This window comes from Pleurodeles waltl, chromosome 6 (genome assembly GCF_031143425.1).
Source record: "Pleurodeles waltl isolate 20211129_DDA chromosome 6, aPleWal1.hap1.20221129, whole genome shotgun sequence".
Lineage (NCBI taxonomy): Eukaryota > Metazoa > Chordata > Amphibia > Caudata > Salamandridae > Pleurodeles > Pleurodeles waltl.
The window spans coordinates 1,136,052,456-1,136,069,802 of record NC_090445.1 but is presented as its reverse complement, the minus strand read 5'-3'; the positions used below and the strand labels follow the sequence as shown (position 1 = coordinate 1,136,069,802).

The window sequence follows — 17,347 nt, the reverse complement described above, 5'->3', positions numbered from 1 at the left end:
ATACATGGCAAAAAGCATTTTTTGCCATGGGCCATTTGCGACAGGTAAAATGCTTCATACATCTGGCTCGTAGTCATTGGTATCTTTTCCCAGTCGGGCATGTCTCAGGTGGGCTGGTTCACTTCCGTGGAAAATACTCAATACCACCAGTTCTGTACCCTCCAATATTCATTGAGGAGGTCCTTGGGGGATGCATTTCAATTGAAGTGGACTTTCAGCTGCATTACGGGCTTCCCGCTATACCCTTGATTTTTCGAGTTGTCAGGATGATTCACCAAGACTGGGACTAAGTCATTCTCATTGCCCTTGATTGGCCGAAAAGGGTGTGGTATGTGGACCTATTTCAGTTCTCCATGTGTCCCCCACTTCGTCTCCTGCTCAGGCTGGACTTACTCTCCCAGTCAGAGGTCATGGTTCTGCACCACAATCTCTGAGCCCTCCATCTTCATGTTAGGCTGTTGAGCGGGGACAGCTGCTTTCAGCTGCACTTGAGGTGGTTGACGTAATCTTCTCAGCATATTGCCCCTCTACCAAGTCTATCTACTCCGGTAGATAGGGCAACTTTGTTGCATGGTGTGCAGACAATAATGTGGACTCTTTGCAGGCCAAATTGTCACAGGTAGTGAAATGTGTGCTTTCCCCTGCAAGGAGGGGTTGCTCAATTGCCATTGTGAAGGGGTATTTAGCTGCCTTGTTACATTCTGCCAACTCCCTTTGGGGTTACACACTGGGATTTCAATCTTTTTCAATCGCAGTTGGACCTTCTGAATGTTAACCCTTAAAACTGTGTTTTAGGTTGCTATCACGTCCTTCACTTATTTCTTACCAAATAAGTATGGTGCAATTCCAGGCTGCTTTCCTTCCTAAGGTGGTGATCCCTTCCATCTGGGTTAATCGATTATCCTTCCTACCCTTCTATCCTCCACCCCCTCCATCCTACTAAGTAGGAAGAATGGTTACATCGGTTGGATCTTAGACGGATGGTTAATAATTACCAGGACTGCGCTAAGGAATTGCGACTGGACGACCTGCTGTTTGTTGAGTACTGTGGTGCCAAAAGGTATGGCAGTACAAAAGAGAACTTTCTCATATTGGATCCTCCTCTGCATCAGTATCTGCTGTGCCTTTGCCAAGAAAAAGCCACCTGAAGGGATCGGAGCCCATCCCACTAGGGCTACGACAATCACTTACGCACTTGCCAGAGGGGTCCTGATTGTAGAAAACTGTAATGCAACAACATGGGCTTTCTTGAACACCTTCACAAAGCACTGCTTCTGGATTCGGAGGTACGCAGGGACAGACATTTTGCCAGGTCTGCTCTGCATGATTTACTGGTCTTACTATCCATGCACCATCCTCCTGAGCAGGTTATTTCTTTGACTTCAGTTCTACAGGTGAGAAATCTGCAGGTAGAAGTATCCATCAGAAGAAAAGTTACTTAACTGTGGTAAAGATTGTTCCGGTGGATGCTCAATCTACCTGCAGATTCCTTACTGACCCACTGACCTCCTTTTTGATGGATGAGTTATAGAGAAAATGAATATGATGCCAATACATATAGTTTTTGGTGCTGCAATCCTTTCATGAAGGCCGTCTGCCCTCTCGCCTTAAAGGCTTGGAAAAAAGGAGCAAAACTGGTGTTTCTGCATCAGAGCGGGTGATTTATGGCCATGGTGACCTTGCCTGACTTCTCTTCCGTAGTCCAGCGCCCTCTGCAGGCGACTTGGAAGCTTTGAAGTTTTCTGGATCAAGTCTGGTGCCTGGATTGTTCTACTGGTGAGGAATCTGCAGATAGATAAGAGTATCCACCAGAAAGATTGTTACCGCAGGTAAGTAAACTTTCCTTCTGTACCAATTAAAATGTTGGTGTGGAAGAATGTTTTGGCAAAATGATATACAATCAGATCGTATTCAAGTGGGAAGTCCAATATCTCTCTGTTATCAAATACATTGTGGTGGAGTGCCACCCAAATCTCCTCTTGATTTCCCACCTTTTCTTCATTTAACCCCTTTCTTAGTTGTATCCATACTGCGGGACATAGACCTGTGAACTGAGATGACAGTTCAAATCCTTATGCAACAGTGAGACCAGAAAGGCAGATTGGGACTGAGGTAGAGATTGAAGCCCAAACTGAAACCACATACCCTCCTCCCCCAAATTCCCCGCCCCTCCTCACCCTTGGTGGGCACAGCCCCGGAATCCTTCCCTCCTGTCGCATGAAAAGCTGTAGAACTGTATCTGAACTGTGGGTTAGGAGATGTAATGCACACGACGTCTATGTTGAGCTGTACACTGTTTTGATATATTTTTGTATTAAGCTGCAGTTACTGCAAAAATCGATGAATAAAACCTTTAGAAAAACATCTCCGGACCATTTTTTGACAAAAATGCAAAAGTCATACACTGTTATACATACCCTCAGTTGATGTTTTTGACATGCCCATCAAATTGTTCCTATTTCCGTACACATAATATTTTAGTTCGTTGCGGGAGAACTGCGGAAATGATTTAATGCAAAATCTGTATGTTTATGCCAGTATTTGGTAAGCGGAGAGCTTTTGTCTTTTTTTCTTCTTTTTACAGTCTCCACTTAATAGCACGATGACATTTCAGGAAAGGCAGTAAATGAAAAGTGGGCCCCAACCTAATAGCTCAGAAGAGCTGTCTCACCGCCACTAGACTCAGTCCCAAGCCTGCTGTCTTGCTGATTGAGCGTCTAATTAAGAATGACTGACAACTGCTCGATGAGTGTGGTGGCGAATATAAACCGCCAGATCCATTTAGTCAACTCACTTTTCTTAACTACTTTTGTCAGACTGTTTCTGCATGTGCTTTAGTCCAATTTGAAGTCACGGACATCCACTCCGCAGCTGAAAGGTTGTTCCCTGCAGTCAATTGGTTTTATGTAACTTTTCTGTTTATCAAAATATATAATGTAATGCTTCTTTCACATAGCCTCTTTCTTTCCATTTCACATGCATTGTACTGCTCTTGAAACGCCTGCTTAATTTTGTTGACATGTCCTTGACTCTTCTAGTCTGTTATTTCCGGGATGAAACTTTATTTTGATGATAGTACCACCTCTCTTTCTTTCTCCGTGTGTTCATTCTGTCCCCCTTCACAGTAATTGCGGTTGAACCCCCTCCCCCCATTTCTATTTCTATGTTTGCACACTTCTGCGCCCTGTTCATTTTACCTTCCGCAGCTATGGTTCAATAACGGTGCATCCTCCTCTAGGCAAAGCCCAACTACAAATGTGTTACGTAGAGTGGTTCCCACAGCCTTCTTCCTTACATCTAAGATACTTCTCACCCTCTCTACATCCTTGTTTTGCTGTTGGCGTTTTATAATAATCTGAAATAGTAACCCCTAGATCCACTCCTGTTTTGTCACTTTTAAGACAAGCCTTATACTGCAGCCCTGATTTAGCGGGTAAAATATTTAAGATTTTAAGGTTTTTATATAACTCCCGAGTTTTAGGGTTTACGTTCGAAATATTTTAGGATTTCATGTATTTGGATTACATTTTGATGACAAGTTTGTTTATTTAGATTGAGCAGAGTGCAGTAGATCTTAACCATTGTGCCTAAATGCTATGGAATGGATAATAATCTTAAGCATGTCACGGCATACTACAGAACTGAGTTGGTCTAAGGTGAAATTTCAGTTCCCAAATCATGGTTTGCATTTTTTTCAGATATGTATACCGCGAATTCTAAAACTGTCATGTATTGGGAGTAATTGTAAGGTTATACATTGCATTTATACATAAAAGTTTGTTCAGATTAATTTAGAGACAAATTTGATGGAAAGTTTTTATACTGGCCTACTTAGTAGGAATTTATGCATCATTACGCATCATTAATATTCATTCTTAATGAGTCACTAAACTAAACGGCATACTGAAGTCTGGAGAATAGCAGCTAGATATGCATTTAACATGTGATGTTCTCATTTTCCATGTTTAGGCATTTGTTTCAAGTAAAGAAAGAGACCCAGATAAAATAGGCCCAGAAAATTATTTATGGTACCTGGTAAAAATATTCAAGGCATCAGAACAATCCATCTTCAATATCTAGAATTATTTTACATCTGAAATTGCCAAAGCACAATGGTTTTTAAGCTGACAACTTGGTTCTTAAAGGTTTCTTTAACTGTACTAATGATTCAAATCCTTTTGATGAATTTATGGTCCCTAATGAATATTATTGAGATCAAGATTCAAGCAAGGGCAAAATCTGGAGTATTACCAATGTACTGGACTGGGTGTCTTAGCAGTCACTTAGAGTGAGAGGAAACTATGGTTTCATGTTGTTGGAAAGGGTTTATTGTGGTCTTTTATCCTAAAATGAACAGCAAGTTTGTTCCTTATTTGGCCCATAGAATGGCTAATATGTTTCTCCCATTCTGACAGATGGAACACAAAGAAGGTTTTGCTGGTAAGAACATAGCTGCTTGAGACCGTTTTTGGATAACTTTTGTATCAGAACCTTGCCTAACACTGCAATAAGCTCTGTGTACCAAAAATTAGCAAAATATTTTTTAAAGTTGATAATGACTGAAGTGCTGATATAATGTACTCTTTCCTGTTCAGACCACATTATTTTGAATGTGCTTGAGTTCTATACTTTGTCTTTGGACAGTGCAAGATACATCTCATTACTATGGCGGTCATTCTGACCCTGGCGGTCAAAGACCGCCAGGGCGGAGGACCGCGGGAGCACCGCCGACAGGCCGGCGGTGCTCCAATGGGGATTCCGACCGCGGCGGTAAAGCCGCGGTCGGACCGGCACCACTGGCGGTCTCCCGCCAGTGTACCGCCGCCCCATTGAATCCTCCAAGGCGGCGCAGCTTGCTGCGCCGCCGAGGGGATTCCGACCCCCCCTACCGCCATCCAGATCCCGGCGGTCCGACCGCCGGGAACCGGATGGCGGTAGGGGGGTCTGGGGGCCCCTGCAGTGCCCATGCCACTGGCATGGGCATTGCAGGGGCCCCCGTAAGAGGGCCCCTAAATGTATTTCACTGTCTGCTGTGCAGACAGTGAAATACGCGACGGGTGCAACTGCACCCGTCGCACAGCTTCCACTCCGCCGGCTCGATTCCGAGCCGGCTTCATCGTGGAAGCCTCTTTCCCGCTGGGCTGGCGGGCGGCCTGAAGGCGACCGCCCGCCAGCCCAGCGGGAAAGTCAGAATTACCGCCGAGGTCTTTCGACCGCGGAACGGTAACCTGACGGCGGGACTTTGGCGGGCGGCCTCCGCCGCCCACCAAGGTCAGAATGAGGGCCTATGTCTTAATGAGACATTTACCTTGACAAAAGGATTTTTTGTTGAGAGAAGTTAAAGAGACCAACTAACTAATTAATTTGGTTAGATAGTAATGGCAGCTGTTTGTAACTGAGCTTTTAGGTATTCCCAATAGGTCTGTAACACTCAGTGTTACAATCACGTTCCCAAGCACTCAGTGTTACATGCCTGAACTAAAGAACTATGGCTACAACTGAGAGCCACAGACTTGTGTTTGAAATCGTTTGTCAGTGTGGAAGAGAAGAGCACAACTGATTTGAAAATATTCCACTTCAGTTTGTTACAGTTCTTTTAGCTAATACATTTCCCATATATGGAGATAGGCTTTAACTGTGAGTGCTACTAGAGAGATCCTGCCCACTCAGAGTAGGATTTGGGGGATCATAAGAATATGTTCAAAACACATCTTAAAAACAACATACTTAAAATGATTTTTCAAACCTGCAAAGTTGAGAATAAGCGGTCAAAAGATCAAGGGGGCATTAGAGAGGGTAGCACCAAGCGCCTTCTGTGGGGTGTTATCATCCACAGTCTTATGCTTGAACACAGCTTTCTGTCTGGCTTCAACATTCCTCGAGAAAAGTTTGGTTAAATGGTGTATCATGTAGCCATTAGATCCCACAATGTAAGAGCACCAACACGGCGGACTTCCTCCTAAGTTTACCACCAAACGGCTACACCTGGATGGATTCTGTCCAATTGGCTTCTCAGACTCAGCTCCAAAATTGTACCACAAAACATTGTTGGCTTAAAAAGAGGTGATGGACTATTGGCATGCGCCATAAGCTTCATCAATTGCCAGTATACTCCAGAATTGCATTCCATGGTTTGACTTTAATCCAGAAGATTTTTAAGAGTGTGTTTTATTAACTTATGTTACAGAACTGTGTATAGGAATAATGTTATTTTGGACCTTTAGTGCTCTCTGAGTTCTGAATCTTTACAACCTGATCTCAATGATTCTTTTACAGACCAGTATTTATTTACTGATTGAATTGTTGATCAGTAGTGTACTGCCTTCTTGTAAATATTTGGTTGTATATGTGTTGCAATAGTGTTGTTTAGTGTAGATAGTTGGAGGTTTTTACCAATTCAGATAATTACCATCTGGAAGGGTTGTTAGACGCATTGTCTGGCTTGATATTAATTTGGTAAAATGTGTTCTCTTTTCTGTTACATTGCTGTTTAACTAACTGATGCTGTTGAAGAATGCACACAGGCATCCCACTCACAGAGCCCAGAGGCATCCCAAAATGGTCACTACTATCGGACAGCAATGTAGTGACGAAAAAGAGGATTCAGCCTCTAAAGAGAAGAAAGAAACTGTGCAAGCGAAGGCCAGAGGAAGGGAACAGTGGGTTTGCATGTAGATCTGTTCTTTCTGCTAGAGATCCCCAAGGGGAGAAATTGAGAATACTAACTTGGAGCAGTAATCAGCAGCGGGGGTTTGGGAGGAAAGAGTGTCTCATGAGGGTCAAGGAAGAGTAGAGACTGTTCCCATGGGCCTCCCAAATCCGGCAACTAAGTCTCTTTTACTTGCCCTGGAATGGATGGTTGAAGAAGGCATTCTGAAGTATGGCCTTTTTTTCATTGAGGTCTTGTGTAAAGAGGAGATCCATAGACTTAAAAGATAGATGCTTGACCAGTGAGTAGAGTGAGCCATGAAAGCATTTAATGATGGTCCTTAAATGACATAGAGTATACTCATTGTAAATACCAAAATCGGGACCCCATGCAAGGCTACTATGTGTGTGAAGAAGTCTCAGCTTAAATGTTTCTTTTGGGGACCATTATGTGCCTGGTGTCTTTAGAGCTCGCTGCTTGTACTTATTATTTCCTGATTTGGCCATTCTAAAATAATTCTCATCCTTTTCCTCACTCCAGTCTTGAGCCTGTATCTTGCATCCTGTTCTTTAGCCTCCCAAATGCTACATCAGTCGAGGTGCAAAAATGGACCTGAAGAGAGGTTAAAAGCATAAGCAAGTTGAGGCCATTTTATTTTTAAACACAATGTGAACGCAAGTGAACCCTCCCAGTAAGAAACATCCCTTTACCCACCTGAAAAAAAAACAAATGAGTCCCCACCTCCACCATCAGGACTCCGCTACTAATTAAAATAGGATAACCCCTTCCAATTACTAAACCCCTTTCCGAAATACGAAAAGGAAAGGAAATACCATGCAGGGCATGGTTGGATTAAAAATATTAATAGTTTGTTCTCAAATGGTGCCCAAGAAGATTGCACAGAAGGGCTAGCTAGGTCCCTTGACATCAGTGGCACCACAGCAACCACGGGGTAAGAAGGCACACTCCTGTTCCAAGGAAATTAGTGTGGACCTCACTAAGACAAACTTTCTAGCGAGCCTAGCAATCTTCAAAATTAGAATAATGGGATGATTTAGGCCAGGATCTATATAAGATCTTTATAAGAGTTTACAAGAAGTGAGGTTAACCTTAGGTATTATATCCTATGATGAGGAAGAGGGCCTTCAACATTCTGTGGAGCCCAAGGCAGAAGGGCTAGAAGGCTCTTAGAACATTCCACCCACTAAGGATAGAATGTACTAAATTGAAAAGAGAGCAACATGAAGACAACTGGAATGTTAGAGCTTCGGGCTTATACCAGCTGTTGTAAAACCGGAGCTACTCAATTGTCTTCAGTGGAGTTCTCAACTTTCCAACGTTCTAATAAAAAGCTTATCTTTTTCAGTAAAGAGCGCAAGATATACAAGCTAGGTTAAAATGTCATGCTGTTCATTTGGTTCAGTTTATGAACCAAAACACTTTGATTAAAAAAAGAAAATATTGATTATGGCTAGTTAAATAACAGCATTAAGCAGTAGTGTGTTTGAAAAGCAGCCTAGGGGCCTAATTTAGAGTCAGGTTGTAGCAGAATATTCTCTAATTTGGGAAGGAAATGATGATAAACCTGAAGGAAAAACAATTTGAAAAATGTTCACCATCATGCTCTTCCTACAGTGGAGGAAAATTCTCTAGTGTATTCTCCTCTGACGATTCTCCAGTAACCATTGTTTTTTTCATTACCACCCAACTCTAAATGAGGCCCTAGGACCACCTTAATTACACTACAAGAACTGTATTTGTCATTTTTTCCACAAGATCTTCTTCCTCCCAATTTTGTACTAAATGGTTGTAAAGTGTAATCTTATATTCACGACTAACTGGATCTTCTCGATTTTATCTCTTTAGGCGTTGTATAGCTCCATTAAGAATGAGAAGCTGCAGTGGACAATGTAAGTAGCAAATAAGTCTATCAGTTTTCTTAATATTAGTACCAAAAGTATTACTATTGTGTTGCATGTTAATATACAGTTTCATCGTGCCCTTTTTGGCCAAAATGTTCAGTTTTAGTATAAAAGGCTAATTTTGCAAACTTTCAGTGTTAGGCCTATGGCTAAGGTTGCTATAGCTTTGGTTGAAGACTCCCCAAATGGCAAAAGCAATATATATGGATGCATGGACCAAATCCTTGAGTAAACATATAGGTGAAAATTTTAGTCTTCACCTACAGACATTGCCCATCACTTACACGTCTCTCTTGCCCCAGTTCTAGAAGAAGCCATGGTACAAAAAAACATGCATTGGCAATAGATCTGGCCTATAATTGAGATGCCGCTTCAATCACTGGTGTGTTTAGGCGTTCAGTAAGTCATCATGCATTCACTCTGTTACTCATCATTGCTTTCAAGGATCCACTTGTTCTTCCACTGACTCATTCTGTTATCCCACCGGTTTCCCTTCTACAGCTAAACACATACAAACTTAATAAGCTCATGCAAGATATATTAAAAGAGTAAAAGTAGAAAAAGAAAACCTGCTGCCAACTAAACATGGTAGGCTTATGCTTTCAGTACAAAATAAAGTTACATACACATAACAGCAGGTGGTCTGTCCTGCAGTGCTATTGTACATAATGTATTGCTGGTTTAAGGCTCAAAAGTTCCTGTCACCATTTCGAAACAAGGTGATAGCCATTTTGGAAGAAAAAAGACAATGGTAGGCAATGGTACCCTGTGCCCACTAAACATTTCACTGGGTGCCCATAGTAAAGGTATTGTGCATAGTGTATTGTTGTTGAACAAATCCATGATGGTGGAAATAACGCTTCTAAATATGGAAACAGTCTTGGAATGGTAAAATATTATTACACCGTGGACAATACCATTCCCAGAAGGCCTTCTTATTTAGAACTTTATGGGTCCAGTCATTGGTTTCAATATGTCAACCTGTGTTCAGCCCTGCCAGCTATGGCACAAATCAGATCGGCTTAACTAAGTGAAAATGTATAAACCCTTTAGAAGTATCAAAAGAGTTAAAAAGTTGAAGACACTACACAGTCAAAATTCCAGTCCAATTTATGATAATAATCAAACAGTAATAAACAAAGTGACAACGCAAAAAAAAATCCAATAAGAAGAATGAGAAATATGCATTTTTAAAGTTTTGAGTATAAAGATTTGAGTGAAAATAGTACAGCAAAGTGCTAGTGGTCGTGGTAGATGAGGATGTAGGCGAGAGCTGAGGCTGACCATGATAGAGTGCAGGTTGGATACACTAAATATATTGGTCCCGCTGGAGCATAGAAGTAGACAAGTTCAAAAAAATTGTAAGTCTCAATCCCAAAAAGAGCTTTGTTGGATTTCTTCTCCATGCAGGGCAGAGCTGAAATTGTATCTGCGGAAGGTTGGATTAATCAGTCGGTATGGTCCAGCTAAAGCTATGGAGCTTCTGAGATTTCTGGTTGAAAATGTTTCTTAGTCCCAACACAGAAAGGAACTTTGTCATTTTTTCAGAGATGCATAACTCTTTGTGCTGGAAAACCCTGAAATTCAAACCAGCTCCATGGAACTGCTGGTCAAATACTCTTGGCAGTAGATTCCCTTGAAGCTCTTGAGTTCTATAGCAAAAGGTTTTCAAACACTTCCAAACTTCTTTTAGTGGCCAAACAACCACAGGAGTACACCCCTAGAGCCCCCAGGGACCTCAGAAGGGCTCCCAAAGACTCACTGGGTTTTAGCAGAAGCCACTTGTATAGTCCAGTTCAAGTTCCAGTTGCCACTGTTAAGCTGATAAGTTCCAGGAAACGGCCTCTTGTAAGTTGTTGTGTCCCTGTAGCCACACAGGAGGTCAGCTAACTGACCCTTGGTGTCTACTTCTTTGGTACAAGCGGGAACAGGTCTAGTCCTTGTCGCTCCCTAACCAATGGGGGGAAAAGTCATGGGGCATCCTTATCAACTTTTTCAGTAGTTCCATTTACTTTTCCACAAACAGTCCCAAAATGCCATGTGCCAGGCCAATGTCAAGATGGCCAAAGTCTTCAGCCACATTAAACCTGACCTCTGAAGACGGGGAGTGTGTAGCAGATTGAATTATGTAACTCACTGGTGTCCACACACAAATAACACTAAAATCCATTTTGACACAAGCTGTGTGCCCAGAACAAAGCAGGAGTCAGAGGTCTGATAAGGCAAAATCTGGGTTCCTCAGCACTTGACTTGGGATACACAAGAATGGTCTGGGCATACTCTGTGCTCACTTGCAAGTGCACCAGAGTGTTACATGAAGCTCAAACAGACTTGTTGTGCAGGACTTGATATTGTTGGGCCAACAGGATGGCAGTCCCCCATCATTTTGCTGAGATAAAAGGAGCCATCCTTCCCCATCCAGGTCGACCTGTTAACCTCTGTGACCAGTTGTGTAGCTCCTGAGAAGAATTTCTCTTCTTCATTCAGGCCAGGTACAGGTTGGGAGTTGCTGGAAAGTTCATGTAAATTAGCCATCAGGAACTTCTGGCAGGTGAAATGTATATTTTTAAAAGTTACTTTTCCTGAATATTTATTACAAATTAAACTTCACCATTGAAATGGATTGCTAACAACTATTAAAAATAGTTGTTTAATTATTTTTCTAACTGGTTTCATTCACATTATACAGTGCCCTATTTTAATTTGTACTCTGATACGTAGCACAGCTAGCCTCTCCAAGTGAAAATAACTTATAGGGCCTTGTTACTGTAGGGACATTGTAACATTAATTTTCTACATGTCTCACTTGTATATACCATACACCATACGTTGTGGGCTACAATGCTTTCATAAGGATGACTTACTAATATTTAAAAGGGAGGTTTTTACCTGTCGAAAAAGGCTATTTTACCATTTTGCACTACAGGTTTTTCAATGCAGCAGTCAAACTACAACGGTAGGCCTGAAGCCATTATTTCCTTTGTCACATTGGTGGATGGCACAAGAAGTCCTGCACTCTACAGGTGACATTTAACTTTATATTCCATGGGTGTATTCTGCACAATATATTATGGCCTTACAGAAACGTAAGGTTGAATTTTTGTAAACTTTAGAGATCAGAGCGCAGTGTTTAGCAGCGCCCCTGTTCAGAGAGCCAAAAAAACAGCAGTGGAGGTCACCACACTAAAGGGTTTTTTCACAGGGATCAACAATTATTTAAATGCTTTGGATCAGGTTCCACTGAACCCTGGGAGAGGTGACCGGTAAAATGGACTGAGGAGACGGGAGTCCTAATACACCATGGAATCAAATGCCAGAGAATCTGAGGGTGTGAACATAGACCAAAAAGTGTTTATACATTTAGAAATCATTGGCTTAAATATGCATTATTTGCCTCTTTAACTCTGACATTTCTAAGGCCTTCCTTTTTTGCTAAACAATATGTTTTATTTTAATGATTTTTTTTCTTTTTTTGGTTATTAAGCCAATTGTTTCCTTTCAAGGACACAAACGGGATGGATGAGGTTTTGGATAATATGTCAAACAAGAAGATGACATGGGCTTATGAGATACAAATGTACCACGTTAGGGTATGTGATCATATTATAACGCAGCATCTAATATCTAGTTAGATTGCCCACCGGGGCTCGAGTGGTCTAAATGAATTACCTATCATCTATGGCAGAGAGGCCCTTCGGTCATACCAAATGGACACATACTTTCAAATGAATTGGATTGGCCAGTTGGGATTGTATTAAGGACGGTGAATATTTTATCTACAAGTCGAGCACAGTCTTATATATTGACGTTAATTCTGCCATTTCCCCTATGGCTATAAATTGGTATTTTTGGTCATGCTACTTGGGTATGAACCCGTTATATTGTAACAGTAACATGCTGGGGTTATGGAGAATCATTTTTTTGATATGTTATATAATCATGTTTTAAGCCACACAATTATAAAATTTACCAATAAGAATGCCAAATAGCATGTGACATTTTGTAACTAATAAATATGATTTAATAATTAAATTTATAAAATAAATTATCATTCCAAGATGTGTTTGCGAAAACCACTGTGCTTTGTGTGTCTGTTTTAGACAAAAACAAGGGGAACACAAGAATCACTGGAGGGGCATGGGGTTATATAGGCATAGTATACACCATTATTATTAACCATTAGCCATTTAATAAAAAAATACATTTTAAAATCTGAAAAACAGATTTCAGTGTTGAACATGCTTGGTACTCTCTTTAGAGCGATACGCAGGTGTGAATCGCATTAGTGATCATTGTGCATATCAAGAAACACAAATGTTGCAGAGGTCTGCGTTTAATGTCAACAACGTTTCAAACTCATAGTACACTAAGGGATTATCATAAGGACTCTAAAGGAATGGAGCCAGAATGAGTTCAATAAGTAAGAACACATTAGAGAATAGACATGTTAGAATATAAAAACAGAACTTCAAGGCACATTAGTCTATAGTAAAGTACTGGTTTAATAGTAGGTTACTTACATACAAGTGGAGAAGAAAACACTAAAAAAGAAAACAAATGGAGAAGAATTAGGGAGCGAAACAGTGAAAATAACTGGTTCCAGGGAGTGTGAGAAAGGAAGAAAGAATTGAGATGATCGTTGCAAGGGAAATGTGGGAACACCAGGGCCTGCTGTGTGCAAAGATTACCTGAACAGATCTAGTCACTAACTGGTGTATGGCGGGGCCGCCACATTAGGGCGAAGCAGTAGCAAGAGGTGCGTCAGACATTGAATTCCCTTGGTGTCCGGAAGCAAGTTGCATCCAAAGGTGATGGCTGTAGAGACTTCGGTGAGATTGAAGCGGTGAGTGCAGACCCAGAGGCGCGCCAATCGAGATCAGATGACATGAGGGCCAAGAAGGGGCGGAGTTAAATAGAGTCTGGAAAACGAAATAGTGGCCATCTTTGAAGGGAATAAAAATGAGCTATACCCTCGGAGTAAGAACAAAAATAGAGGATTAAAAAAGAGGATGAAAGAAACCTGAAAATAAAATAACTAATTAAGATAATGAAAGTACAAAATTGTATCGAAACGTACGTACTGAAATATGAAATCGGAACAGAAGCATGCACTGATGTCATAAAATGGATGAAGGTTGTGAAGGCCCCACACCGGATGGAGGCATTGTGAAAAATAGCCTGCCATCTTGAAGATGAGCCCCACAAGGGTAGATAGCAGGACCTCGAGCGAAAAAGAAAAAAGAAAGGCAATGCAAAAGGGTAGGACACCTAATAATGTACACATATATGGTAAAAATGCAGGAGAAGCAAAGCCCGTTGCAAGAAATAGAGCATAAAAAGGCTGAGTGGTACTACATTAATTGCAAGCGGGATGGTAATATACCAACCATCTAGAAAAGGGGTCATAATGAGGGTCAAGCTGGTCAATCTAACAGGATCTAGAAATGATTTTCACAGTGCAAATAGTCTACCGGCAGAATTTGCAAGCAAGGGCGACCAAAACCTTTGCTTCTTACGTGTGAGAATCCATGTTCAAAATACCTCTCTACAGTCTTTACTGTTGTATAATAACAACCCACTTTTAAGTGCCTATGAGGTTGAACAAATTATTCTCAATAAATTCATCAAGCCTGGTGCCCTCAGTGTAACGTCCCATAATAAATAGCTCACACCTGTGTCACCTACCTGAATTTCCCCCAATGAACCAAACATATCCATAGCCTTGAAAATTGGTTTGCCACCGTAATCAACTCAGCACTGCTGTATAGAACATACATTTTCCCTCAAAGCAACATTCAGCCGTACAGCTATGAAATACCCATATGTACGAAATTAAGGTTGGCAAAATAGTACACCACCCCTCTGAAGACAGCCTAACAACGATGATTGCAGTGGAAATCTTCTACCTCAAAGGCTTGCCAGAGGGGGTAACCAACACCAAAATCCCTGTCAATTAGATATTCTGAAAGACTGTATGCAACAGGTTACCTCCGCAAGTTTTAACATTGTGTAATAACAATCCATCTTCAAGGTCTATTGACTAATGTATGATTTTCACAGTTATTATGTTTGGGCTACTGCCTCTGTCATAACTTTTCAAAATAAACTCATCAGGCTTATAAGCTTGATAGTTGGCCATAACCCATTTAGTCATGCTGTATTTAGCATAGACTTTTCCACAAGGCAAAACTTTCAATACAAGCCTTCTTTTTCAGCAGAGGTACAGCAGTTCTGCCACTAAAATGCTGTGCTCATGATAAAAAGCAAGTGAGTGCAACCAAAGCCCCTCGTTCAGTAGTGCATAATAAAGTTATGTTTCTGTTAATCATATTTGGTCTGGAAGCAGCTGCACACTCAATCGAGGTCTAAAAACACTTGTGGTATTACCTGATTTAGCATTTCTTTTTTATCTTCATATGACGTGCAGGCTCTTCATCCTTTCAAATGTCCTCCTCCCCCTGGAAGTTTTTGTGCTTAGCTTCCCAAAATCCGATACTTTTTTTATATTGTCTTCTGACGAGATACCTCTAGCTCTTTTTTTCTTTTTTAACTTTTTGAGTATTTTAATCCATTTGTCAAAATTGTTTGGCACTGTATTTACTCATGTTTTTGTAAACCTGATAGTACATTTGTGTGAAAAAATACTTCAGTTTAACCTTGTAAATGGGGATGACAAGACGTTCTCGTCCTCCTAATTTCATCATTAATGCAGGGGACGTGAATACTTTGCCTTCCACACTATAAGAGCAAATCTTTCTGGTGCGAGCACCAGTAGGTCTTTTTTTATGAAATAAACTCTGGGTTTCAGAGAAGATCTTCCCTCATGTCCTAACTTTATTTTTAGGATTAGCCTAGACAGCACATGCGCTGTGTCTACAATACATTTGTTTACATACAGTTGGCTTGCAGCCTGCCCACAGCTTTCAATTTGTTTGCTTCACCATCACTCTCATTTCCTTTGTTCCTGTTTGTCTTGGCATGCCTGCGTCATGTCCTTTTTTTATGTTTGGCCTTACCCTGGAGCTTGGACGAAGTACTGTGTCCTTCTACTGCTCCATTGTTTGGAAGTGCTTTTTTGTGTTTAAGCATTCAGTATGAGTGCTTATTTTCAGTCTCTCTCCCATATCCCACCCATGTAGTTTCTATTACCTCCCACCCGCACGCACCCCTTCCATGTTTCTTTTTTTTCTTTCTCCCACCTCCCTGCCTAAGAATAAAGAAATCAGCTCATCTGTGACAAAGAATAGGTCCGTTGTTGTGGCACAAGATAGCATATCCTTGTACTGTGAAGTTTTATTGTGATTCTGTGTGCCTTCCAAATAAAGAACACTGCAATATTATTTCTTGTCCCCTAAATATCATTTCCCATGGAAAACTGTGTTCCCAACCTTTTGACTTCTGTGGACAACACTTTATCATTGCTGGAACCCGGGGATTTCACCTCCACTGATTCATTATTGGAATTGGGGGACCTCCCCTCCCACTGAGTCATTACTGGCAGCTGACCACCCAGACCTATACATTGTCGATGATTGAAACCGTAAAGCAATACACAAACAATACACAAAAAATAAAGAAGTAAACATTACATCAAACACATACACAAATGATGACCAATTCTATTTAATAATAAAAAAAAAAATAGAAAGGATGGAGCTTCTAAATTCAATTGTAGCTACACTTCGTCCATAGTATATTCTGTTTGATGCTCCTGCACTGCTCACGTGAATCAATTTGAGGATGTTAATTTAATTTACGCCTCCTTAACATGTACAGTACGTTTTATTTTTTATTTTTCAGTTGTACATTTAGTCACTTTATTTAAATATACTTTATGAATCTGTTAATATTAGTTACTTTTCTAAGCAGTCACGGACCCCCTAAGGAGGTTTTGCTGAGACTCATTGGTCCTCACACCACAGTTTGGGAACCACTGATGTAAAACATTGTTTCTTCTGCGTTGTTCCACTTTGTCCAGTACAGTACGCTACAGCTGCACTCTACACACCTCTGCTCTACTCTGCACCACTATACCCCACTGCACTCTGCACCACTGTGCTCTATTGCTCTATGCCACTCTATTCTGCACCACACTACACCACAGCACTCTGACACTCTACTCTGAACCATTCTACTCTTTGTCACTGTATTCTTTGGCGCTCCATTCTATACCACTGTATTTTGCACCACTCCTCTCTGTGCCATTACACTGTACGCCACTCTACTTTATTCTACACGCTGCACTCCAAGCCACCACACTTTACGTCATACCACTCTACTATGCACCAGAGCACACTGCGCTACTGCCCTCTACTCTGAAGCACTCCACTCCACTGCACTCTACTCTGCACCACTCCACTCTACTGCTCTCTACGCTACTGCACTATATTCCACTCCAGTGTGTGCATTTCTTTGCACCACTCTTCTGTATGCCACTCTGCTGTACGCCACTGCACACTACACCACTCTGCTCTACTCTATGCTACTACACTCTTATCTGCATCACTTCACTCTACTCTGCACTACTCTACTCCACTCAATAACACTCCACTCTATGCCTCGCTACTTTATGCCACTCCACTCCTTGCCATTGAACTCTATGCCACTCTGCTCCACTCTATGCCACTCCAGACTACAGTAGAGTGCAGTGGCACAGAGTGGAGTGGCATAAAGTAGCGAGGCATAGAGTGCAGTGTTATTGAGTGCACCACTCTACTCTATGGCTCTGAAAAACTTGGACTTCATGTACTATGAATTGATTTGCAAAACGTGGTTG

General features: G+C 41.3%; 1 protein-coding gene across 2 annotated transcripts in view; it reads left to right on the top strand.

The window, feature by feature from the left end:
- PSD (pleckstrin and Sec7 domain containing) overlaps positions 1-17,347 on the top strand; it is an 841,983-nt gene that overhangs the window by 688,120 nt on the left and 136,516 nt on the right. For both annotated transcript variants that reach the window (XM_069240342.1, XM_069240341.1), the window contains one exon: positions 8,516-8,559. In XM_069240342.1, coding sequence (XP_069096443.1) covers positions 8,516-8,559 — 44 coding nt within the window. The remainder of the gene's footprint in view (positions 1-8,515; positions 8,560-17,347) is intronic.